A 27,276-nucleotide genomic window follows, 5' to 3' on the forward strand; every position below is an offset into this window, starting at 1 on the left:
ATGACCAATCATTATCACTAAAGCATTACTAACATGTATATTTACTAACATGTATAAATACAAACACAACAAAACATATCTTTCTTTCACACAATACGTATGCACTTCCACTTTATGTAAATACATATGGAAAGCACACAAAATTACACCACAACTTACAGAAAAGTATAATCTCTTGTTAAAATTTTGACATACTCCCCGGGAAGAAAAACTTATGCCTACATTATTTACAAGTGTCCTGTTCTTATCAATGCCTTTCTGGCTTCTGCAGCTATTTGAGCAGTCCTTCTGCTCGGGCAAGTGCTTGACTAAATGTCTTCTGTCGCAGGATTAACTTCTTATATATCCTGCCACAGCTCTAGGGGGCATAACTTATGTACAGGTCTCACGAACAGGCTATGGGCCATTCTTTGAGCAGCCCTCTTGGGACCTTGTCATGCCCCATATGATCACTTGGCCCAACTTCTACTACTTGCTCCTTGGCTCCTTGTCATGAATGAGGACTACTTCCCCCATCCTGAGCCAAGAGCTATGCATCGTTCCTACTTGATGGGTGGTGGTATAATAATGTGTGAATGTGAATGGGTGTTTTATCATTATTATTTTGTTAGGTCGATTAGGTTAGGAAATTTTTGAACTAGTTTTACTGTATTGTGTTGTTCTTGTGGGTGAGGGATTGTTGATTAATATTGGTCTTTTCTGATTTTTCATTGCAGTACTTGTATTGAATAGGAATGACTGAGAGCTGAGGCTCCCCTTCACCTGCGCTCCTCAAGTAAAGTAAGAGAGCTTTGCCAGTTGGTTGTAAGATTTCCCCATGGTGCTGAGGGAGGTCGATTCAGGAATCAGAAAAGGACAACCATAGGCTCTCTGCAGAAGGAGTTGCTGACACAAGGAAATTAAAAGTCCAAGCAGTATTGGTGCAATATTAGAATTAAGGAATTAAGCTTAGATTTGCAGGTGGTTGGGTAAAGTTAAGTTAGGTATTAGAGGATACGATTAGATTATAAGTTGTGAACTGTAATTTTAAGGAATAAATTAGGTTAAGGAAAATCTTAGTTTAATTCACTGATCCTTCAAATCTGTTCCAATTAGTATCCTGCTCTAATTGTGTAACCTTGTTAAATACTCCCTCTCCCATATTTTCCAGAGGTTGTTGCACAACATGGATACGTACATATGTCACAAGAGATCTCTTCCCAATTTACTACTTCTCTTTGGAAGGACTTGAGCTTTCTTCCAAGAATGAAAGGGTTAAGGGTTAAATTTTCCAATTGATTCAAATCCCCCGGCATGTAACTTAATGGTCTATCATTGATGATTCCTTCTAGTTTTACCAGTATATACAGGTTAGTTCTTCAAAACTGAGTAAGGCTTGGCTTACAATCTTTCTTTAGGCACGACTTAAGAAGTCCCATCAGCCTTTCCCATATAGCACCAAACCACAGTGCTCTCACTAACATGAACTTCTAGTTACACTTTATATCTAACAGATGTTCCTTTACCCTGGGATTCTCCAAATTGAGCTAAAGATATTCTGATGCCGCTACAAATGGGGTGTTGTTGTCACTCAACATGAGTACTGGGAAACCTCTTCTGCTGCAGAACTTTCTAAAACTGATGAGGAATGAGTCACAGGACTGGTTATCAACTAGCAGTTCCCCATGTATGCCTCTGGTTATCGGGCACATAAATAAGATGATATAAGCCTTCTTAGGGCTCTATCCATTTCCCTTCACGCATAATGCACCAGTGTAGTCCAAGCCTGTGGTATTAAAAGGTTGCTTACATTGCACGCTGAAATCAGGTAATGGAGGAACTACGTTGGGCCAAAATGGCCTCCCCTGCATTCTCCTACACAATGGTATAATATATATCAACTAATTGCCTTACCTGTGGGATCCAGAACTCTTGCCTGAAACTTGCCACATTTGCATTTACACCAATATGACCATTAGCAGCATGATGCTCTTTAATAATTACCTAAGAAACATAGCAACACTTCGGCAATAGTATAGGAAACTTAGCAGCTTCGGATAACTATGTGTGTTCTAGTCTGCCCTTGCACCGTATTACATAACCCTTTATCCAAGTACAGATTCCAGAGCTAGTTTAGGTTTTCTCTCCCCAAGGTCAATTCAGTTCTCTTAACACACACACACACACACATATGTATATATATATATATATATATATATATATATATATATATATATATATATATATATATATATATATATATATATATATATATATATATATATATATATATATATATATATATATATATATATATATATATATATATATATATATATATATATATATATATATATATATATATATATATATATATATATATATATATATATAGATATCTATATATAGATATATTAATATATATATATATAAATATATATATATATAGTATATATATATATATATATAGATCATATATATATATATATATATATATATATATATATATATATATATATCAATATATATATATATATATATATATATATATATATATATATATATATATATATATATATATATATATATATATATATATATAATATATCAATATATATATCTATATATATATATCTATATATATATATCTATATATATATACTATATCTATATATATATATCTATATATATATATATATATATATATATATATATATATGATATATATATATATATATATATCTATATATCATATATATATATATATATATATATATATCTATATATATATATATATATATATATATATATATATATATATATATATATTATAATATATCTATATATATATATTATATATATATATATCATATATATAGATATATAATATATATATATATATATATATATTATATTATATATATTATAAATGTATATATTACTGTATAAATATTTTGTACATATATATATATTGTATATGTATATTGTAGATATATACAGTGGTACCCCGTATTTGCGGGGGATGCGTACCAGACCCCCCCCTGAATAGTTAGAACCCGCGAATGTTTGGAACCCCTATAAAAACGCTAAAAACAGCCTATTTTGTTAGTTAAAACTCAAGAAAAACCCACTAAAAATTTTCATGCTTGGTTTTTTAATAGTTTTATCACAAAAAGTGCATTTTATGATGAAATTCATCAAAAAAACAGGAATTTTTGGATATTTACCATAGAAAAATACCGCGAATGCTCGAATTTCCCACGAATAATGTGGGGAAACGTTTCAAAGAGAAATCCGCGAATGTGTGAGTCCGTGAATCTGGAGAATGTGAATATGGGGGGTCCACTGTGTGTGTGTGTGTGTGTGTGTGTGTGTGTGTGTGTGTGTGTGTGTTTTTCTCTATTTATCGTGATTTATATGCAAATATTTCAAAAATGAGAAAAGCTACAACCTTCAATTATTTTTAGTTGTATTCTACATGAAATTGCGCACATTTTCATATATAAAGCTTTATGTAACGGCTAATTTAAAATGGTGCAAACATTACCACAATCGCACGTATGACTTTTTCGGAAGAGTTACCGCGCGGACGTGAAGAAAATGTTATTTTTTCATAAATTCATCATAAATCGAAATATTGTGCTAGAGACTTCCAATTTGTTGCAAAATGAAGGTAAATGATTGAATATTACTAGAATATAAGCATTTTAGCTTGCAATTGCGTTTTTTGACCATTTTGGTAGAGTCAAAGTTGACCGAAGGTTGAAAATTTGTCACTTATCATTTTTTAGATAAAAATACTTCAAAATTGATAAAAGCTACAACCAGGGGTTGTTTTTAGTTGTATTGTGCATGAAATTGCGCACATTTCCATATATAAAACTTTATGTAACGGCTAATTTTAAAATGGTGCAAACATTACCACAATCGCATGTATGATTTTTTTTGGAAGAGTTACTGCGCTGATGTAAGGAAAAAGTTTTTTCATAAATTCACCATAAATAGAAATATTGTGCTAGAGACTTTCAATTAGTTGCAAAATTAAGGTAAATGATTGAATATTACTAAAATATAAGAGTTTTAGCTTACAATTGCGTTTTTTGACCATTTCGGTAGAGTCAAAGTTGACCGAAGGTTGAAATTTTTGCAATTATCGTTATTTATATGAAAATATCTCAAAAGTGATAAAAGCTACAATCATGAGTATTTTATTGTTGTATTCTACATAAAAATGCGCACATTTTCATATATAATACTTCATGTAACGGCTAATTTACAACGGTACAAAAATTATGTCAAAGTGACTAAATAATTTACGAGATGTGTCACAGATACTTTTTAGTGCGGCAAGAAAGAAATTCGCGCTTGCGCGCCTGCGTAACGATTGTAAACAAAACAACACCTTGATCCGTGAACTCCCAGCATCCCCCAAGGCGCGTGATTCAAGAGTTTTCGGCTGGTAGGCCTAAAAGTATTTTTCAGCAAATTTTTAAAAAAACTTTTGTATGTCGACGTAAAATACGTCCAGTCGGCACCCGAGAGACAAAAAATGTTGACATAAAATACGTCCAGTCGGCGTTTAAGGGTTAATGAAGTCACATGCATCTACTGTGATTTTTTAAGCATAATGGAAACCACAGGCTACTTCTACGCCTTTTCTGTGAATTTTCCGAGCCTTGTTCTATTCGTGATATCCTTCTGTAATGCATCATCTTCAGAAACATATCAACATCACAAAAGTGGAAGTAGATGATGCGTTTTGTACACTTAGAAGCACACGGTATGGCTTTAATCAGACGGTTCCTGTCGATTGGAAGAATCGGATGCTGGATTATTGCTACGGAAAATTGAGAAAGTGCTGCAACCATCTTGAAAGGAAGCTTCAAGTCAAGCTGAAGAATCTTATTGCTGAAAACAACTGGACTAAGCATGCCAAAGTGGACTTAATGATTAATTTATCAGACAAACCAGTGGATAGTGCTACGACAGCGGCTTTGGGATATGGGTTAAGCTTTGGTGTATTTAACCCTCTTACGCCGACTGGACGTATTTTACGTCGACATTTTTTGTCTCCCGTGTGCCGACTGGACATATTTTACGTCGCCTTACAAAAGTTTTTTTATTAAATTCGCGGAAAAATACTTATAGGCCTACCAGCCTAAAACTTTTGAATCACGCGCCTTGGGGGATGCTGGGAGTTCACGGATCAAGGTGTTGTTTTGTTTACAATTGTTACGCAGGCGCGCAAGCGCGAATTTCTTTCTTGCCGCACTAAAAAGTATCTGTGACACATCTCGTAAATTATTTAGTCACTTTGACATAATTTTTGTACCATTGTAAATTAGCCGTTACATGAAGTATTATATATGAAAATGTGCGCATTTTTATGTAGAATACAACAATAAAATACTCATGATTGTAGCTTTTATCACTTTTGAGATATTTTCATATAAATAACGATAATTGCAAAAATTTCAACCTTCGGTCAACTTTGACTCCACCGAAATGGTCAAAAAACGCAATTGTAAGCTAAAACTCTTATATTTTCGTAATATTCAATCATTTACCTTAATTTTGCAACTAATTGGAAGTCTCTAGCACAATATTTCTATTTATGGTGAATTTATGAAAAAACTTTTTCCTTACATCAGCGCAGTAACTCTTCCGAAAAAAATCATACATGCGATTGTGGTAATGTTTGCACCATTTTAAAATTAGCCGTTATATAGTTTTATATATGGAAATGTGCGCAATTTAATGCACAATACAACTAAAAACAACCCATGGTTGTAGCTTTTATCAGTTTTGAGATATTTTCATATAAATAACGATAACTGCCAAAATTTCAACCTTTGGTCAACTTTGACTCTACCGAAATGGTCGAAAAACACAATTGTAAGCTAAAACGCTTATATTCTAGTAATATTCAAGCATTTACCTTCATTTTGCAACAAATTGGAAGTCTCTAGCACATATTTCGATTTATGGTGAATTTATGAAAAAAATAACATTTTCTTTACGTCCGCGCGGTAACTCTTCCAAAAAATCATACGTGCGATTGTGGTAATGTTTGCACCATTTTAAATTAGCCGTTACATAAAGTTTTATATATGAAAATGTGCGCAATTTCATGTAAAATACAACAAAAAATAATTGATGGTTGTAGCTTTTTGCATTTTTGAAATGTTTGCATATAAATCACGATAAATAGAAAAAAAACCACTTTCGGTCAACTTTGACTCTACCGAAATGGTCGAAAAACGCAATTGTAAGCTAAAACTCTTACAGTCTAGTAATATTCAGTCATTTATCTTCATCTTGAAACAAATTCCAAGTCTCTAGCAAAATATTTAGATTTATGGTGAATTTAAAAAAAAATCTTTCCTTCCCTCAGCGCACGGATTCTCCGCCACAAATCTCCGAAATGCGTACGTCCCATTCTCGGAATATTTGCTCCGTTTCATATTAGGCATTTCATAGTTTTATATATGAAAATGTGCGCAATTTCATGTAGAATAAAACGAAAAATATTTGAAGGTTGTAGCTTTTCTTATTTCCGAAATAATTGCATATAAAAAATATATATATAAAAAAATTTGACATTCGGTCAACATTAACTCATCAGATATGGTCGAAAACTGCAATTGTAAGCTAATACTCTTACAGTATAGTAATATTAAATCATTTGTCTTCATTTTGAAAGAAATTGGAAGTCTCTAGGACAATATTTAGATTTATGGTGAATTTTTGAAAAAAATATTTGTTTACGTCCGCACGTTACGAATTCATGCATTATTTTGTGATAATATTTTCTCTGTGTTGCTTTTATCGTTTTACAATGTGTTATATACCATAATGATCGCAATTTAGTGTACATTGCAACGAAAAAAAAGTAACTTGTTACCTTTAACCGTTTTGCGCACAGCGCGATTTGAATACAATTATATATGAAATTTCGTTTTTGCGCTATCATATATCGCATTATTTATATATGATAATGATATTTTTTTTCATTTCTGATGGTTGCATACTAAACTTCAGCCAATGACAGAAAAAGGAGCCAAAAATGAACTTTTAATCTTGAAAACTAAGCGCGCTGTGATTTTTTGAAAAAAATATTTTTTCCGCTTCCGCGCTCACTCTGAAACACCTCCGGCACACGGGAGACAATTTTTTTTTTACCGCTTCAGCGTAAGAGGGTTAATGGTAACCTGGACTGTGTCGACATTTCAAAATCCTTTTGTTATTTGGAAAAATTTAATCAAAACCTATGCCCTGATGATATCAATGTTTGTAAAGGTATTGTGTATGGTGCTAGGAGTAAACCTTCTCCCCCTAATGTACCCGTGAGATTTCTCCAGGCTTTTAAGAAAATTAAAGAAGACGAAACAGTGAAAGTGACAAAAGCAGATAAATCTAATGCAGTGGTAATAATTAATAAAAGTGACTATGTAAGTAAAATAATGACATTGCTAAATGATAACTGATACTTATAAGAAACTGTGGCCTGATCCTACACAGACAGTGAACTCCCATTTTAATAAAGAAATTAAATCCATTCTGAAGGGCTTGGACCATTTAATTAAACAGTTTACACCGCAATGCGCCTCCCTACCTTATATGTATGGTTTAGTCAAGACACATAAAATCAATAACCCTATCAGACCAATCATTAGTTCAGTGGGCTCAGTCACGTATAATTTATCTAAATGGCTTGTAAAAATTCTTACTCCTTTGGTAGGAAGCATTTCTAAAACGAATGTTAAAAACAATGTTGATTTTATAAACAAATTGAGTAGTTTAAATTTGAATTTTGATTTTAATATGGTTAGTTTTGATGTTGTCTCTTTATTTACAAAAGTGCCTGTAGATGATTTACTTAAATATTTGGAGGATGAATTAGAACGTCATGACATTCCCTTAAATGAAGCAAACCTCATTAGTCTCATAAGGTAATGTATCAAAAATAGTAAATTTTGTTTTAATGGGGAATTTTTTGTACAAAAGTTTGGCATGGCTATGGGTAATCCCTTATCTCCTGTCCTTAGCAATATTTACATGGAGTTTTTTGAGAAAAAACTCTTACCAAGAATTTTGCCCCAAAAAGTTATATGGTTTAGGTATGTGGATGATATTTTCTGTATTTGGCCAATTCACAAAAATCTCCAGGAATTTCTTAATAACCTCAATAATTTAGTCCCTTCTATAAAATTTACTGTAGAGGAAGAAAGAAATTGTAATTTGAATTTTCTTGATGTAACTGTCAATAGAAATGATAGAAATTTCCCCTTTTCAGTCTTTAGGAAATCAACTAACATTGCCTCTTTTGTTCATTACTACTCCAATCACCATCAAAATGTTAAATTCTCTGTTTTTTCTGGGATATTCCTAAGGGCTTTATGTGTCTGTAGCCCGCAGTTTATTGACGCTGAAATTAAAACTATTTATGATATTGCATTGAAACTTAAATACCCAAGGACTTTTATAGATGTGGCATGGAAAAGAGCTAGAAAAACATTTTATTCAACTAATGACAAACTTGCATTTAGTAAGCATAACATTCTAAAATTACCCTATGATGAAAGGTTATTAGATATTCCTAGAATTTTAAAGCATTTTAACATAAATGTTGTTTTCAGTAATATTAATGTCAAGAGTTTAGTAATAAAAAATTCTCCTAAAGATCTTCCAGGCTGCATATATGAAATTCCTTGCAAAAAGTGTGATAAAGTCTATTATGGACAAACCGGTAAATCTCTTTCACAACGTCTCAAGCAACATCAATATTCTGTGAGAACTGGGCAAATATCGAATGCATTATTCGTACATATGAGAGATTTAGACCATCCTATTAACTGGAGTCAAGCAAGAGCCTTAATCCCATGTAATGACACAGTTAAAAGGAATATCATTGAATCTTGTTTCATCAAGTCAAATAATAGAAATGTTCTAAATTTAAGTCTTGGTTTATTTAAACTTGATGCTTTCATAATGAAAAAAGTTGTAAATAAATATAAGCAACAAAATTAATATATTCAGTTTTTACATGTTTGGGACTGTAAAGATACTTTATAATTTCGGTTAGGGTCAAATCTGTTTAGGTTTGTGACTGTGTGATATCCGATAATCCTGGAATATCTCTCTTAATTTTTACCCTTTTGACAATTAACCATCTGGTATTCTTGATCTTGTTGTGTACCTGAGACCTTTCTCTCCAATTTTCCTGTGGTATTTGCTTATTTAATGAAGTCACATGCATTCTACTGTGATTTTATATATATATTATATATATATATATATATATATATATATATATATATATATATATATAATGAATACTTATCACATCATCGTGATATATATACATATACGTATATATATATATATATATATATATATATATATATATATATATATATATATATATATATATATATATATATATATAGTAATATATGATATATATATATATATATATATATATATATATATAGATCTATTTATATTTATATTTATATATATAAATTTTTTTTTTATATATATATATATATATATATATATATATATATATATATATATATATATATATATATATATATAGTATATCATATATATATATATTTATTTACATATTTTATATATATATATCATATATTTTTTAGATAGATAATATATTATATATATATCTATATATATATATATATATATATATATATATATATATATCTATTATATATATATATATATGTATATATATATTGCCCTTGACTATACACATATAAATGTATACAGCATAGGGTTTTATCTCAAATTAAATGTCATTAAAGTATCTCAAAAATCACCACAAACTTCAAAATAATTTTATATTAACCCTCTTACGCCGAAGCCCTAAAAATCAAAACCTCTCCTGTATGCCGGCGCCGGTTTGGAGTGAGCGCGGAACCGGAAAAAATAATTTTTTCAAAAAATCATAGCGCGCTTAGTTTTGAAGATTAAGAGTTCATTTTTGGCTCATTTTTTTTTTTTTCATTGCCTGAAGTTTAGTATGCAATCATCAGAAATGAAAATAATATCATTATCATATGTAAATAATGCGATATACGGTAGCGAAAAAAAAAAAATTCATAGATAATTGTATTCAAATCACGCTGTGCAAAAAAACGGTCAAAGCTAACGAGTTACTTTTTTTCGTTGTATTGTACACTAAATTGCAATCCTTTTGATATATAATACATAGTAAAAACAATAAAAGCAACACCGGAAAAATATTGATCACAAAATGATGTACGAATTCGTAACGAGCGGACGTAAAAAAATGTTATTTTCAAAATTCACTGTAATTCTAAATAATGTTCTAGAGACTTCCAATTTGTTTCGAAATTAAGACAAATGATTGAATATTACGATACTGTAAGAGTTTTAGATTAGAATTGCAGATTTCGACCATTTCGGACGAGTTAAATTTGACAGAATGTCGAAATTTTAATATATATATTTTTTCATATGCACATATTTCGAAGATGGAAAAAGCTACAACCTTCAATTATTTTTTATTGTATTCTTCATGAATTTGCGCACATTTTGATATATGAAACTCTATAAAAAGGCTAATATGAAAAGGAGCAATTATTAGGATAATGCCATGTACGTATTTCGGAGACTTGCGGCCGCGAATCGGCGCGCGGAGTGAAAGTAAATATATTTTTCAAAAATTCACCATAAATCACAATATTGTTTTAGAGACTTCAAATTTGTTTCAAAATGAAGAAAAATGACGGAATATTACTAGGCCGTAAGAGTTTTACCTTACAATTGCGTTTTTCAACTATTTCGGTAGAGTCAAATTTGACCGAACGTGGTTTTTTTTCTATTTATCGTGATTTATATGCAAATATTTCGAAAAAAGAGAAAAGCTACAACCTTCAATCATTTTTAGTTGTATTCTACATGAAATTGCGCACATTTTCATATATAAACTTTATGTAACAGCTAATTTTAAATGGTGCAAACATTTCGACAATCGCACAAAAAAATTCTGATTTTTTCGGAAGAGTTACCGCGCGAACGTAATTTTTTTTTTTTCATAAATTCACCATAATCGAAATATTGTGCTAGAGACTTCCAAGTCGTTGCAAAATGAAGGTAAATGATTGAATATTACTAGAATATAAGAGTTTTAGCTTACAATTGCGTTTTTTCGACCATTCGGTAGAGTCAAAGTTGACCGAAAGTTGAAATTTTTGCACTTAACGTTATTTATATGAAATATATTTTCAAAACTGATAAAAGCTACAACCATGGGTTGTTTTTTGTTGTATTGTGCATGAAATTGCGCACATTTCCATATATAAAAAACTTTATGTAACGGCAAATTTAAAAGGGTGCAAACATTAGGACAATCGCACGAAAAAATTTATCGGAAGAGTTATCGCACGAACGTAAGGAAAAAGTTTTTTCATAAATTCACCATAAATCGAAATATTGTGCTAGAGACGTCCAATTTGTTGCAAAATGAAGGCAAATGATTGGATATTACTATAATATAGAATTTTAGCTTACAATTGCATTTCTCGACCATTTCTGTAGAGTCAAAGTTGACCGAAGGTTGAAATTTTTGCACTTATCGTTATTTATATGAAAATATTTCAAAATTGATAAAAGCTACAATCATGAGTATTTTTTAGTTGTATTGTGCATGAAATTGCGCACATTTTCATATATAATACTTCATGTAAAGGATAATTTAAAATGGTGCAATAATTATGTCAAAGTGACGAAATAATTTCCGAGATGTGTCACTGATACTTTTTAGTGCGATAAGAAAGAAATTCGCGCTTGCGCGCCTGCGTAGCGATTGTAAACAAAACAACGCCTTGATCCGTGAACTCCCAGCATCCCCCAAGGCGCGTGATACAAAAGTTTTCGGCTGGTAGGCCTATAAGTATTTTTCCGCGAATTTTTAAAAAAACTTTTTTGAGCCGACGTATGATACGTCCAATCGGCATACGGGAGACATTTTGACTCGACGTTTAATACGTCCAATCGGCGTAAGAGGGTTAATATTTGCTCTCTCATGAACATGCAATTTACAAAGAAGGGAAAAAATGAGCAATTTACAAAGTGGAAATGCATCAACCATCATTCACCTAACCTAACTCTGCCTAATTTCTGGGATGGCATGAGCACAACCTGGTATTTACCAATCCTGACTGAAAGCATAGGCATCTGACGCTTAGGCTAGGTAATGATTGACCTGATATCTTACTACTTGTTAATTTCAGGCTAGGCTAACACATAACCAATTCTAAAATGACCACCACCATAAGCTGGTCATGTTTTTATCTTTATCGCCAATTCACACAACAAACCTTAAAATTTCGTTTACACTAACTATACAGATCATGGCTATAACAACCAATGACTGCAATCCTGGTTACAGCACGAATTTATACTGACTTGTTCAGAATAAGTATAGCTTTTTGAACCGCAAGAGATCGTATAGCCTAAAAGATTTGAAATGTACTAACCTGATCGTAGCGTAAGTTTCATGCTACGACACCCAGGTTACTTCACTCACATTCTATATCACTCTCAAAACATTGCATTGTGTTGTTTACATTACTTAATATATATATGACACAAACTTGTTTAATTGTTAATTCAAATGAAAGATTCCTTATTCTTAGCCTGAATTGAAATTGAGATTGGCATAAGCACAATCTCTACTTTGTAACCCTCACCTAAAGGACATTCTGTGAAATTCTCCTTACATTTAGATATGTATATCTTCTAAAGAAAATTCCCTAAATGTACTTTTAGATGAAAGGGGATACTTGAGTGGATTTGAAGACATTGATGACTCCCAAAGATCAACACATGTTACATCCAATCTAGTACTGATCTTAACTATGACTCATCATGCAGTTCCTAACTAACATGAAAGGTTCGGCTAGTTACTGACCCTACATAAACAAATGCTGACCAATAATTTTTGCTCAAGCACTACTAACACATACATTTACCATTAAATACTACATACAGGCAGTCCCTGGTTATTGGCAGGGGTACCGTTCCCGGGAATACGCCGATAAGTGAAAGCCGCCATTAACCGAAACTTGGCGATTTATGGCACCATAATAACCCTTATGGTGCCGATAATGGGAACTCGGCCCGTAATGGTGCCATAAATCACAGATTTTAAAAAACCAGATCACTGATAAACGAGACCGCCAATAACCAGGGACTGCCTGTATATGAAACAACCAAACACAATGCTTTCCACAACTAAGTATATACAAACACTGCAAAACATATCTGTCTTCCTCATAATATGCATTTCCATTTGCATTTCCATTTACATAAATAAGGAAAACACAAAACTACACCAAAACTTGCTGAAAAGTACAATCTCTCTTGTCAACATTTCGACAATTACAGGATGTTATTCGATTTTGAAAAATACAGACAACTTTAAAATTTAAAATCCCTCGCAAAGAAATGTCTAACTCAAATTTTTTTGCTTGAAAACTCTTAATGTATAACAAAACCAATAATTACTTACACAGTAAAGTACACAGGCTTTGTGAGACTTCTCCAAGAACAGAATTCAACCACGAAATGACTTGTGTCTTCACAAACTGATTACCAAGTGCTTCAGTGCTCCCATGTACAACTGGTCTGCAAAATACCATTATATTCTACACTCAATATACAGAATGGATAAAATAAGAACATATACAGTGGACCTCCCGTATTCTTGGGGGATGAGTACCACAACCCTTGCCAATAGCTAAAATATGTGAACACTTATAAACCCTGTCAAAATGCTTAGAACTGCCTATTTTGATAGTTCAAACACACACACACAAAAAAAAAAACTCAAAAAATTTTTATATCTGAGTAGTGTTTTAATAGTTTTATCACAAAAACTGTATGTAGTCATGAAAAATTATATAAAAATACAGTAGACCCCCTGTATTCGCTGGGGATGGGTACCAGAACCCCCACAAATAGCTAAAATCCGTAAATACTTTAAACCCCTCTAAAAATGCTTAGAACACCAGAAAACCCTCTAAAAATGATTATACCAGAGTACTTTAATAGATTTTTGCATTTAATCACAAAAATTACATGAAAATACAGTAATTTGTGAATATTTCTCAGTAAAAAATATCGCAAATAGGTGAATTTACACTAATAATGGTTATATACGGTCCATGGAAAAAACCGCAAATACAGTAGACCACCCTTGTGAATAGTAGAGATCCACAAATATGTAATAGTCCCCTCTCAAAACCCTTATAACTGCCTAACTTGAAAGTTGTAATACCAAATGTACATCTTGCATAACATCCCACATCAAATTCACCTCAAATTATTATCTTATTAATGTATTAATCTTTCAGATTATACAATCAATATAATTTTAAAGTCATCTTAAACATCAGTACCCTTAAAGATGTATACATATCTACTTTTAACACTTCCAGCCAAAACAGAGAGAGAGAGAGAGAGAGAGAGAGAGAGAGAGAGAGAGAGAGAGAGAGAGAGAGAGAGAGAGAGTTACCACTATGACATGTATATCTTGGGGAGAGAGAGAGAGAGAGAGAGAGAGAGAGAGAGAGAGAGAGAGAGAGAGAGAGAGAGAGAGAGAGAGAGAGAGAGATTGTCCTTACATAAGAGTGAAATTATTTACGAATTATTAGATAGCCAGAAACAGAGAGACATAGACAAAGTGAAAATTATGTACAAATCACAGGCCTGTAAATCACATTACCTTAAAACATATTTGACAGATCTGACTTAGAGCTTCTCTTGAAGCTAAAAACAAAAGATGAGGGAAAGTGAAATGAAAAAGCTATTTTATTTCTTTAAAATACTATCACATACAAATTTTGTAATTAAAGTTTTATTTTTATGATTATTATTATTATTTTCTGTTGTTCTAAAGGGTCCACAATAATACAGTGTAAAAAGTCCGTGTATAATTTTGAAGACTTTACAGAAAGCTTCAAACCCTTCCCTAAGATAAACCCAGGGAAGGGTTCGAAAGCTTTCTGTAAAGTCTTCAAAATTATACACGGACTTTTTACACTTTGTATTATTGTGGACCCTTTAGAACATTATATATACTCTCGTGATAGAGAGTTTTTCCCTACTAATTATTATTATTTTTTTTTTTTCTAATGATTGCTGCTTCAGCACTATTAATCTTGTAGAGAGTCTTCTCTATTTTTCTGATGACGGCTTTCTCGTTGTTGCTTAAGACTGGCGAGCAACGCACCAAAGGGCATGGTAAAATTCGGTTGAGTCATTTGGTTTATTATTGCTTATACAATTCTCTCTCTCTCTCTCTCTCTCTCTCTTTCTCTCTCTCTCTCTCTCTCTCTCTCTCTCCAATGCAACGTTTCTTCCTGATTCGCAGGACATTATCAAGCAATGACTGCTGCGGGACTTAATTCAAATGGCGAGTCCTTCTTCTTATATAGCAATGTTGCGGGCTCTCGAGTACGGTCTAGAGAACCTCTACGGCAGGTTGAGTTTTCATTGGTTCCTGGAAAGTTGACTCATACGGCAAGCGTTTACAAGTCTTGCAGAGCTTCTCAGGCAGGCGATATCACTGGGAGCCTCTTGATTGGCTTCTACCTGAGTGACATGACCCCTGGTATTGTTCTCATAATGTGTTTCATGTCCGGTGTTTGTTTCATGCGCGCTGGTACTTTCGTTGGGGGGGAGGGGAGTGGTCCTCCTCACACATGTTGGTATCAGGAATGCTTCTTGAGTGGTATTAAGGGGAGACTTTTGCTCAAGGATGAGCAGCACTTCTAGGAGGTGCAGATGTCGTGGGTCAGGGGCTCTCCCGATGATTTTGACATTCCTGATGATGTCGTGTCTCGTGATGCCTTGCTGGTGTACTGCAAGGGCATGCTGCCTAATGGTGCCCTCCTGGGCATGGCAGGAGTTCCTTTTAGACAGGCGCATCGTCGTCATGCCGATGTAAATCCCAGTGATATCGCCCGCCTGAGAAGGTCCGCAAGAGTCATAAACGCTCGCCGTATGAGTCACCTTCCCAGGAACCAATGAAAACTCAACCTGTCGGAGAGGTTCTCTAGACCATACTCGAGAGCGCGCAACATCGCAATATAAGAAGAAGGACTCGCCACTCGAATTCAGTCCCTCAGCAGTCATTGCTTGATAATGTCCTGCGGATCAGGAAGAAACGTTGCGTTGGAGAGAGAGAGAGAGAGAGAGAGAGAGAGAGAGAGAGAGAGAGAGAGAGAGAGAGAGAGAGAGAGAATTGTATAAGCAATAATAAACCAAATGACTCAACCGAATTTTGCCATGCCCTTTGGTGTGTTGCTCGCCAGTCTCAGCAACAACGAAAAAGCCGTAATCAGAAAAATAGAGAAGACTCTCTACAAGATTAATAGTGTAGAAGCAGCAATCATTTTTAACAAAACATGTCTACAAGTGGGTTTCCTTCCAAAATATTATTATTATTATTATTATTATTATTATTATTATCATCATTTGAAAATATTAATAAACAGAGTACATACATGTACCATAAAAAATCTCTCATCCCAGTAAGAGAGAGAGAGAGAGAGAGAGAGAGAGAGAGAGAGAGAGAGAGAGAGAGAGAGAGAGAGAGAGAGAGAGAATTTTTCAGCATATCTTTTGACCACCAAGTTGGCAGCACTTATTAGAGACCCACCAAGATGGCAACACTCACCCACCTTTGCCGAGTTGAATATAGAATTTAGGCCACTGAAATGGAAATTGACAGTAAAAGGTTTGAAAGGTGTAACGAGAAAAACCTCGCAGTTGCGCTATGAATCAACTGTTAGGAGAGGGTGGAAAGTAAGATGAAGAAAGAGAATATGAAAGGTGGTACAGTAAAAGGAACGAAAGTGGTTCCAGCTATGAGCCGGAGGCATGCTGCAAAGAACCTTAAGTAAGGGATTTTGATAAAGGAAAAATCTATTTCTGGGGGAAGACCTGTGTTGCCCGGTGAAATGTTCCTATAGCACTCATTTCTAGGTATAAATAATTGCTAAATATACCAGAGAAAAAGCCATAAGGAATGCTGGAGTTACTACCTCCAGCTCACTCACCCTTAAAGGGTGTCGGTATAGCACAGGGGTGAGTGGAAGCCACTACCACAGATTACTTTGCCAAATAGAAGTCTCCCTTCTCAAAATCCCTCTCCAGAGAGGTGCCGTTACGACGACTGCCTTCCACTCGCTACTACTACCCCTCCCACAATGCCTCATTCCTGAATAGCACTCTTTCATGTCTGCACATGCCAGTTTTCGCTGTCCCCAGGAAGTATTTTTTGTGAAGCATCATGTCTTCCATTGAGTTGGAAGCTTCTTCATCTAAGTTGAGTATCACATTTATTGTTTTTGATCACTTTGGGGCAACGATGCACCCTTTTTTGACCATAATATGCCTACAATACCCCCATCCTTACAGTCAGGTTTCTTGGTATTTATGATAGGCTCACCCTCCCACTCTTTCCAAGTCTCTGGTAAAAAGGCAAGGGGGATATGCATTCCTTTAAAATTTTACAAAATTTATTAATTTTAAACTAAAATCTTAATAATTCAAGATAGTATTTTCTTTGATGAATTGATATTATTGCTATTTGCATTAATATTAATATTTAAATTAGTAAATCATTTATTTATCATATAAAAACATATCTCAGTGAGAGAGAACTATTAATCTTATTATTTATCATCATTTAACCTTACTGAACTTAATGCAATATTAATCAATATTGATATTTGAAAATTAGTAAATCATTTTTGTATCATAAAAAGTATGTATTTAGTCATGAAAATAACATCACAATACACTAATTAGTGAATATTTATTGTCGGAAAATCCTGTGAATAAGAGTCTTCCCGCGAATAATTTTTAGATAAGTTCCACAGAAAACTCTGAATAGGAATAGGCGAGTCTGCGAATCTTGAGAATGAAAATATGGGGGGCTGATTGTAGACGAGTATGTGAATTGTGAGTCTGCGAATAGCAGGGGTCAACTGTACAGTAATTTGTGAACATGAAGTTTTCATAATAAAACTAATATTGTAATACTTACCTGAACACCTGAATTAGCCCTGGTCGCTGACCAGCCCAAACTATATCCCCACAAACTTACCCATAATTGGGTAAATTTTTAACTGTCAGCATTACCAATGCTGCTGGTAAACACTGTCCACTGAGTTTCCTATACTACCGCTGGTAACACTGCTGCCAGAACTGGTTGGCAGAGCTCTCCCCACTCAATTGCAACATTCACCATTAATTGAAGAGGGGAGGAAGGTGGAAGTCATTCAGGTGTTCAGGTAAGTATTACAATATTAGTTTTATTATGAAAACTTCATATTGCAATACACTCCCTCAACACCTGAATTAGCCTGATTAGCAACACTTACTTGGAGGCAGAATCAATCTAATTCAGCCTGGCCCCTCCACTGAACATACATAGGTAACTCAGTTCCACTCACCATATATAATGTATGTAAACTCACCTTATTGTTCAATTCATTAGATGAGATTGCAAGCGGAAAGAGTACCTCAACGTCAGTCTCATAAGTCAGGTCTCGTCTCTGTCAAGCTGACCTCCTATGTGATATTCAATACCTCGCATGTATGGAGGGAAATTGAAGCCTCTCATGTATGGAGGAGAAGGTGCATAAGCAGGTTCTTCGGGCTCTCCGCTGATAACTGCCAATGGAGTGTGCGTGAAGAGTCAACAAAGCCGTCCAGCCATGCGATCTGCCTACCGTTCATGTCAGAAACAAACACTCAAGGGAAAACCTAACTGAGAGAAATTGTAAAAGATCTAAAATAAAATCCCAACACCTGAACCCCTAACCTCCAATATGAAGGCACTGCCGTACAACTGCACTGGCCGCCACAAATGGACCTAGCAAGTAACCCTCCACCGAAGAAAACTGAATGTCTTTCAAATAGAAAGAAGTAAAAACTGACACCGACTTCCAGGTTGCAGCTTCTAAGATGGCTGAAACCAAGAAATTCTTCAGACACTCTTTTTGCTGTGGTTAGATAGACTAAAAACAACACCTTCTTGGATTAACACTGCCACTAAATCCCATGATGGGGCCTGAAGCGGAATCATTGGTCGCTCTCTCTTAAAAGACCTTAATAGATCATGTAAGATTTTGCTGTTTGACAGTTCTGTAAGGTGAAATCTGAAAGCACTGCTAAGCATAGATCTGTACCCCGCAATTGTTGAATATGACAACTACTTAGATTTCCTGAGGAACAGGAGGATATCTGCCACCTTACCAATGGTAAGGCAAGAAATGTTGTGCCCTTCCCTCCTACACCAGCTATGGTACATTGCCTATCTGGCCTGATAAAGCTTTCTAGTCAATCTCCTTAGGTAGAAAGACAGCTGTCGAGCCACTGCTTTACTAAGTTCCGTACTACACACTGCCTGCTCCAAGCAGCTAGCCTCAGCAAGCGAAGGTTCCGGTGAAACTAATGGAAATGCAGCTGTCTGAGTAAATCTCTCCTCTCTGGCAGGAGCACAAGGGGCCCTGTCAACATCTTCAGGAGATCCGGGAACCAGGGTCTCTGGGGCCAAAAAAGAGCTATCAGTCATATCTGTGCGTTGGCGCTGTTCCTCAGTTTGATCAGAACTTGGTGAATCAAACCGAACGGGGGGATCGCGTACACCTGAAGGTTGTCCCATGCGTGTAACATCGCGTCTGTCTCGCAAGACATGGGATCCGCCATAGGAGAGAAGTAGATCGGCAGACAAAAGTTCATTCTTGTGGCGAAAAGATCCACGGTCGGTGGCCACCTTCTTAGTAAGAGCTGAACTTTCTCCTGGACTAAGGTCCACTCAGCTCCGAGAACCTCCATCGACTGGCTCAATGCGTTTGCCAACACATTGAGCTTCCCAGAGATGAACTGGGGAAGGAGAGAAACCCCGTGGCTCTCACACCAATGAAGTACCGTTTGAACTACAAGATTTAGAACTGACAATCTCGTTCCCCTGTCTTTCTTGAGGTACGCTAAGGCCGTAGTGTTGTCCGAGAAGGGTGGGCCACTTCCAAAACTAGGGTGTAAAGCATTGAAATTTGAACATCACATAAATGCTCCCATTGCTATTATTTAGTTAAGTGATACATTAAGCTTTCAGAAAATACATAGCTTTCAGATATTCACCTTTTGTGAAAGGTTCAAGGAAGTTAAATGCAAATGTTTTTTCAATTTATTGTAGTAAGTATTAGAGGTATTCTGGACATACAAATGCTTTATGAAGTATGCTTCATATACATTTTGATACATTATGTATGCTGAATTGGTATACAAAAATCCAGAAATTCAATAAAATACATCAGAAAGTTTAATCTTTTTTAACAGTGTAGTTCATTTTTTCCACTATCTATAAGTTTATGTATTTGATTTACACTCTTCACTAGTAATGGATTTGGAAGTGATTAGTGTTGAAAATATCAGAGTTCTCCTGGAACCATTAGCAGTGGCACAGTAAGCCATTTTCCAGATTGGTTTCAAATGGGATTTGGGTGTGACATTTCAGACATACTAAAATGGAATTTTTATTCTAAAATTAATATTAATAATACTTACCTGTATAATTTATCTAGCCCTAAATCCCCAAAAACCGCACCAAAATTTACCACATTGGCAACCCTGTTACCTCCTATTCTGTCCGCCAGTTGGCAACACTGTCGTTGACAGATACAAAAACCTTCCCTCAAATCAGTTGTGATAGGCAGATCGTGGGGTAGGATGGGTGGGACTAGATAAATTATACAGGTAAGTATTATTAATATTAATTTTAGAATAAAAATTCCATATTAATAAACATTACCTTAATATAATTTATCTAGCCTGATTAACCACATTGAAAAGGAGGGAATCTGAAAACAATTTCCCCTGGACAGAATAGGAGAAAACAAACAAAGAAATATATATCATAGGCAGTCAAAACTCAACCCAAGGTCTAAGATACTAACAACTCAAAGTCTCCTACCATAATGCCACCAAACTGCGGTAGCACAGGACAAGGAGTAAGTGCATAGTCAGTCCGTCTGTACTAAAGTCAGGTGACCGACCAGGTGACCAGTCAGATGAATTGCGGACAGCAAGGCTGCACCCTGAAGACTATCAAGCACTATCCTTTCCCTAAAGGATGAGTGTCTGGACTGTCTGGGCGATTCAAAGCTAAGCAAACCTTGGGGGTGTATCAACGCAACCCGACGTCGCCAGCAACGAATCGGCTCATGAGCAACTCCTAACTCGAGCTTTCTGGTGCCAAGAGAAAGAGCGCGGAGCAAAAAGGCGATTCAGTCCCGAAGGACGAATGCCTGACAGTCCAACCTGGTCTCATGTTACACGATCATCGGGGTGCATCAACGCAACCGACTTCGTCAACAAGAAACTCAGGGCTACTAATGTCGCCTGATCTCACACGAGTGTCTGACTCCGAGAAAACAGGTGAGACTAAAAGTAGATGGTGAGCGAGTCACCAGATGACAGCAGACGATCCATCGACTAATTCCCTGTCCAGGACAGTGGAAGAAGCAGGAGTCGTCAGGACAAGCGAACCAGTGGCTAGTCCTAGGTCAGCATCGACTCTGAGAGAAGCGTAGTCGCCAGTGCCGACAACCCAGTGGCTGGAACCATTTCACACTGACAATGGAAGCAGCATGAGTTGCCAAGCAGTCAGTCCTTGTCATCAACAACACCTAAATACCAAACTGCCTAATTCCCATTATAACTATGTCAAAAACTGCCATGGGTTATAATACAAAAACAAAAATATATACAACAAAACAAAAATTAATGAATAATATACAGGTAGCAACCAAACGTAAAACAGGAAGACTACCTAATTCTCCTGTCTGACGACCTGTCCTGCCATCACCAATGGGCCCAAAGAACGAAGGTCGCCTAGAACTAGAGAAATATCCCTCAAGTAAAAAAGAGGCAAAAACAGAATTAGAACGCCAAGTCGCCGCCTCAAGCACCTTGGCGACTGAGACGTTCTTCATAAAAGCTACTGATGTAGCAACTGCTCTAATACTGTGTGCTCTCGGTGTCTGGTCTTCCCCAGCAGCCGAACCACCAGTTTTAACGATCAGATCTCTGAGAAAAAAGGATACACCATTCTTTGAAATAGGTCTCTTGACATTTCGGGGTGAAACAAACAGATGACGGGGACGACCCTGAATGTCCTTCGTGCGGCGTAAATAGCATGAGAGCGCCCTAACAGGGCAAAGAACTAATTCCTCATTTAAATTACCAACAAAGTCGACCAGCGACTTCAGTACGAAAGACCTGGGAATGGGTGATTATCAGACGATTCAGTCTTTGCGACAAATTCAGGAAGGTATGACAAAATCATGTCTTGTCCAGATCTGGCAACCAGAAAAGAGAGTGCTTGCAGTTCACCCACCCTCTTGGCTGTAGCCAGTGAGACAAGGAAGAGTGTCTAGAAGAGAGGTCCCTAAATTTGGCAGAATTCAGAGGCTCAAACGGAGGGAACCTTAAGGCTTGAAGGACTTTGTTAACGTCCCATGTCGGAGGCGAACACTGCGGCCTGGGTCGAGATAGGGAAAAAGATCGAAGTAAATCTCTAATGACATAAGATGAAGAGATCTCAGGGAGCCTTGCCTTAAAAACATAGGAAAGCATAGACCTATAACCTTAATGCACAAAGGTGACAGGGCCCGGTCATGATGTAAATGAACTAAAAACTCCGCTACTTTCGGTAAGGAAGGTCTAGAAATTGAATGTCCTTGAGACTTACACCAACGTCTGTAAACCGACCATTTAGCCTGATAATTTACTCTGGTTGATTGCCGTCTGGCAAGAGCCAACTGTCGTGCCACTCTGGAGGAGAACCCTTCGTGCTTGGAGAACCTCCTGACAGTCTCCAGGCATGAAGATGAAGCATGTGGAGCCTCTGATGGAACCGATGAAAATGGGGTTGTTTGAGAAGATCTGGTCTCTCTGGCAGGCAAATGGGGGGTTCCACCAGTGCTTCCAGAAGGTCAGGAAACCACTCCTTCTGTGGCCAGAAGGGGGCGATCAAGGTGAGATCCAGACGCTTGGTTGCCCTCACTTTGTTGAGGACTGACCTCACCAGAGAGAACGGAGGAAAAGCATAGGCTTGAAGTCCCTCCCAGTCCTGCAAAAGAGAGTCTGTCCCGGCACTCTGAGGAGTCTGGTAAGGGGCGAAGAATATCTGGCACCGAAAATTCAGTGGGGTGGGCAAACAGATCGACTGTGACAGGCCATTTCTTCCTGAGGCTGTCAAAGACTTCCTGGCAAAGTGTCCACTCGACCCTTGAACTTCATTCGGTCTCGACAAGGCGTCTGCTAAGACGTTGTGATGGCCCCAGGATAAACTGAGGGACCAACGTAATCCCCCTGTCTTCTGCCCAACACAGGATTGATCGGGCTTCTTGAGTGAGAAGATCCGACTGTGTGCTGCCTTGGTTTCTCAAGTATGAGACTGCTGTGGTGTTGTCGACAAAGATCGCGACAACCGACTCCAACAGTTGTTCCTGAAATGAAAGAAGGCCTAGGTACACTGCCCACTTAGTTCCCTCCAATTTATTGACATGATCCTCTCCTCCTCTAACCAAAGGCCCGAAGCGGCTTCGGAGCCCAGGTGTGTGCCCCAACCTTGATCCGAGGCGTCTGACCAAAACATTAGGTCCGGAGGAACCGAAAGAAGAGATGTCCCTGACTTGAGGCGGTGAACTTGCATCCACCAACGGAGATCCTTCCGACATTGTGGAGAAGAGGCGACTATCGTGTCCTCAGACACGAAATCCCATGACTGGCGAAGTGTCGACTGAAGGGAACCTCATTCTGAGACGACCTCCGGGAACCAGTTGGATGAGGGATGACAAATGGCCCAGGAGAGACCTCCAAAGAGAAACTGGCTGCGTTACGGAGGACAAAAATTCTTCGATCAGACTCAGAAGCTTGTCTATCCGTTTCTGAGCGGGAGAAGCCCTCAAAATCTGGGAATTCAAAAACAATCCCCAGATAAGTCATGATCTGGCAAGGGATTAGATTGGACTTGTCGAAGTTGACACGAATGCCCAACTTGACACAAAGAGACAGAACTATCTCCCTCGACCGGAGACATTTCTCTAGAGATTCGGCCTGGACTAGCCAATCGTCCAGATACCGAAGCATCCTTACATTTAACTGATGCAGAATAGCGAAAAACAGGAGCCATCACCGAGAAAAAGACTGTGGAGCAGTGGTGAGGCCGAAACAAAGGGTCTTGAACTGGAAAACTCCCGAGTCCGTGAAAAACCAAAAAGAAGGTAAGGTCTGCTTCTTGGATGGATGGGGATTTGCAGATAAGCATCCTGCAGATCGATGGAAATCATCCAGTCCCCCTCCTGACAGATGAAAGAACAGTCTGGACCGTCTCCATCCTGAACTTGGACTTTAGAATGAACTTGTTCAAAACCGAAAGATCTATGATGGGGCGCCAGGCACCCGAGGCCTTTAGAACTACAAACATCCGAGAGTAAAACCCGGGAGAAGGAGGAGCTCTGCTCTATGGCATCCTTCTCCAAGAGGGCCGAAAGCTCCTTCTCCAAGGTTTGACCCCTGATTGAGTGAGGGAATAACTGCTGAACTCGAGAGGACGATTGGAAAGTGGAGGTCTGGAAACAAAAGGGATCTCGTAACCTTCCTTCAGGACCTCCACCACCCAAGCATCCACCGCTCTCCCCTGCCAAGCTGACCAATGGCGGGAGAGACAAGCTCCTACTGCGGTCTCCAGGCGAGGTGATGACTCCTACTTCCGAAAATTCTTACGCAGAGACAAGGAAGAAGAAGAAGAAGAAGAAGGTCCTCCTGGAGGTTGAGCTCTTTCTCTGCCCTTAGAGCCACGCCAAGAACCTCTCCTGCGTTTCAAAGGGTGAGCACCAGAGGATGAAGTAGAGGCACCAGCAACCTGAGATGTACTCTGAAAAAAAAAGGAGCCAGAAGGAGGTTGTTGGGCTGGAGCAGAAGGTACAGATCTGGTCCTAAACTTACGCTTACTCCTTGAAGGAACGAGAGGAAGACCAGAGGAAAAAAGCTCTTGATAAGGAACAGTGAGCTTGGGAAGAGGCATCACCTTGATGTTCCTTCAAAACCTCAGAAAGCACAGAAATATCGAAAAGGAAATCGCCAAAGGGAGAAGATGACAACAGACGGGTTCTCTGGATCTCCGATACAGAGGAGGGTAACTGCGACAAATACAGGTACGCCTTAGAGAAACAAGAAAGGCCTGCATTGAAGCAGCAAGCTCATTCTGATGTACAGAAGCGATTGAAATGGATGAGCAGAATTCTCAAAAAGAGGAGCATCAGGAGGAACAAACCCGGAGTCCTTGATATACATTAAAAGCCCTCCGAGGACCCACATATTGAAGGATTGAGCTTGCTTCTTGTAAGGAGCTCATAACAGACTCCATAGCAATAAAATCTTCAATTGAGACAGAGACCGAAGCCTTAGAAGTCAAGGGTTGACTTGAAAGTCGGACAAAATCAGGATTTGGCTTGGGGGGTCGAGAGAATGAAGAATCATCCGCCACCTGGTAAACTCCTCTCCGGTGTCGTAGAAGAGAAGAGAGCTTCCTCTTCCCTTCCCCGATCACCTTCGAAAGTTTAGCGGCAATGCCCGCCCTCACTCTCGCGAACCTCTGGGCAAAGGGGAAAACGTAAAAATTCCTGTGACCGGGAAGGACCGTCAAGAAAAATCCCTTCTGTAATACGAGGCGGAGGCTGCTTCTGCTCTTTAGGCCTGCTGAGGAAGAAAACTCAAAATTAAATAAAAAAGTTTCTTGAATTCTACAACATGACATCCATTCGAGGAAACATCAATATCACATGAATCCGCGTCATCATCATCATCATCGTCAGATCCTAACTTAGAAACTTCCCCTGAAGTAAAATCCTGACGACTAGCTATCTTAGGCCCTGACACTAATATCCCTCCCCCCGTTCTCCATAAATAAGCGCCCTTTGGCACTGTTACGGGACTAACAGGGGACACGTTGGGTAAAAGATTCGTTAGGCACCTGCCCGGACCGGATCCTCCCTAGGCCTTCGCCACCCGACGGGGTTCACAAGCCGGGGTATCTGTCGCACCGTTACCCATGGTGCTGTCGACAGGTACTGACGAGGAGCTGAAAATGAATCTAAAAGAGTGTTAGACATTGCTAGTAAAGGCTTCTTGAAAATTCTCTGACAGATTGTTAAACTTAGCTGAAATATCTCTATCTAGACTAAGCTGTAATTTCTTAAAATTCTGTTTCCAGGTAGTTTCCATTGCCAAAATCTTTGAATCTACATCAGAAATAACTTCACTAATTACCGGTTGTACAGGGGGCAAAGCATCAATTAATTCGGAATCGGAGTCGTACAATACCGAAACCGAAGAGCCAGAACCATGAGCGCCCAAGTCAAAGAATTTGTTAGATACAGTTCTAGCAATCGATTTCTTTTTCTCCTTAACTGATCTTTTACGCTGCAAGATTGTTTGGCGTTTCATATAAGCAGTCATATCCTCGTCAGACCAGGGCTTACATACGTCCACAACGAGAAGTCAAGTCACAAACCTGTCCACGACAAGAGCTACAAATGTCATGGGGTTCATACTCCCTGCTACTCATCCTTGTCCCACAAACCGGGCAGTTCCTGATGTTGCTGGCAGAAGGAAGCATCGTATTTTCTTGGCAATCCATTGTAGAATTGGACAGGTCAGTAGTTCCGGGTCGCGCAAAAGTTCGTAATTTAAGATAAGAACCACAACAGAAATCAAAGTTGATTCACTATTTCGTGATGTAATGCATGAGTGGTAATTCACATAAAGTCTCATTTAACAAATAATGAAAGCTTTAAAGGCACAAAAATGTTTAAGGAAATTTATAAAGAGCGGCCGTGATGTAAACAACACGGGCGCTCGTTAACAACTGATTTGAGGGAAGGTTTTTGTATCTGTCAACGACAGTGTTGCCAACTGGCGGACAGAATAGGAGGTAACAGGGTTGCCAATGTGGTAAATTTTGGTGCGGTTTTTGGGGATTTAGGGCTAGATAAATTATATTAAGGTAATGTTTATTAATATGTAATATTCCTGGGATAAGATGCTCATATTTTAGTGTCTCCTTCATCACTGACATTTTTAGAAAGTTTGAAAGTTAAAAGTGAATTTCAAGAGTGTATTTTCAAATATAAGTGTAGAGTGAGAATAAAATGCCAAAAATAA

General features: G+C 37.2%; 1 protein-coding gene across 5 annotated transcripts in view; it reads right to left on the minus strand.

Annotated features, from left to right (window-relative positions):
- The window catches only part of LOC135224478 (conserved oligomeric Golgi complex subunit 1-like), a 363,776-nt gene that overhangs the window by 91,460 nt on the left and 245,040 nt on the right, over nucleotides 1-27,276 (minus strand). For all 5 annotated transcript variants that reach the window (XM_064263481.1, XM_064263483.1, XM_064263479.1 and 2 more), the window contains one exon: nucleotides 13,541-13,656. In XM_064263481.1, the coding sequence (XP_064119551.1) occupies nucleotides 13,541-13,656 (116 nt within the window). The remainder of the gene's footprint in view (nucleotides 1-13,540; nucleotides 13,657-27,276) is intronic.

Source organism: Macrobrachium nipponense, chromosome 12, assembly GCF_015104395.2.
Source record: "Macrobrachium nipponense isolate FS-2020 chromosome 12, ASM1510439v2, whole genome shotgun sequence".
NCBI lineage: Eukaryota > Metazoa > Arthropoda > Malacostraca > Decapoda > Palaemonidae > Macrobrachium > Macrobrachium nipponense.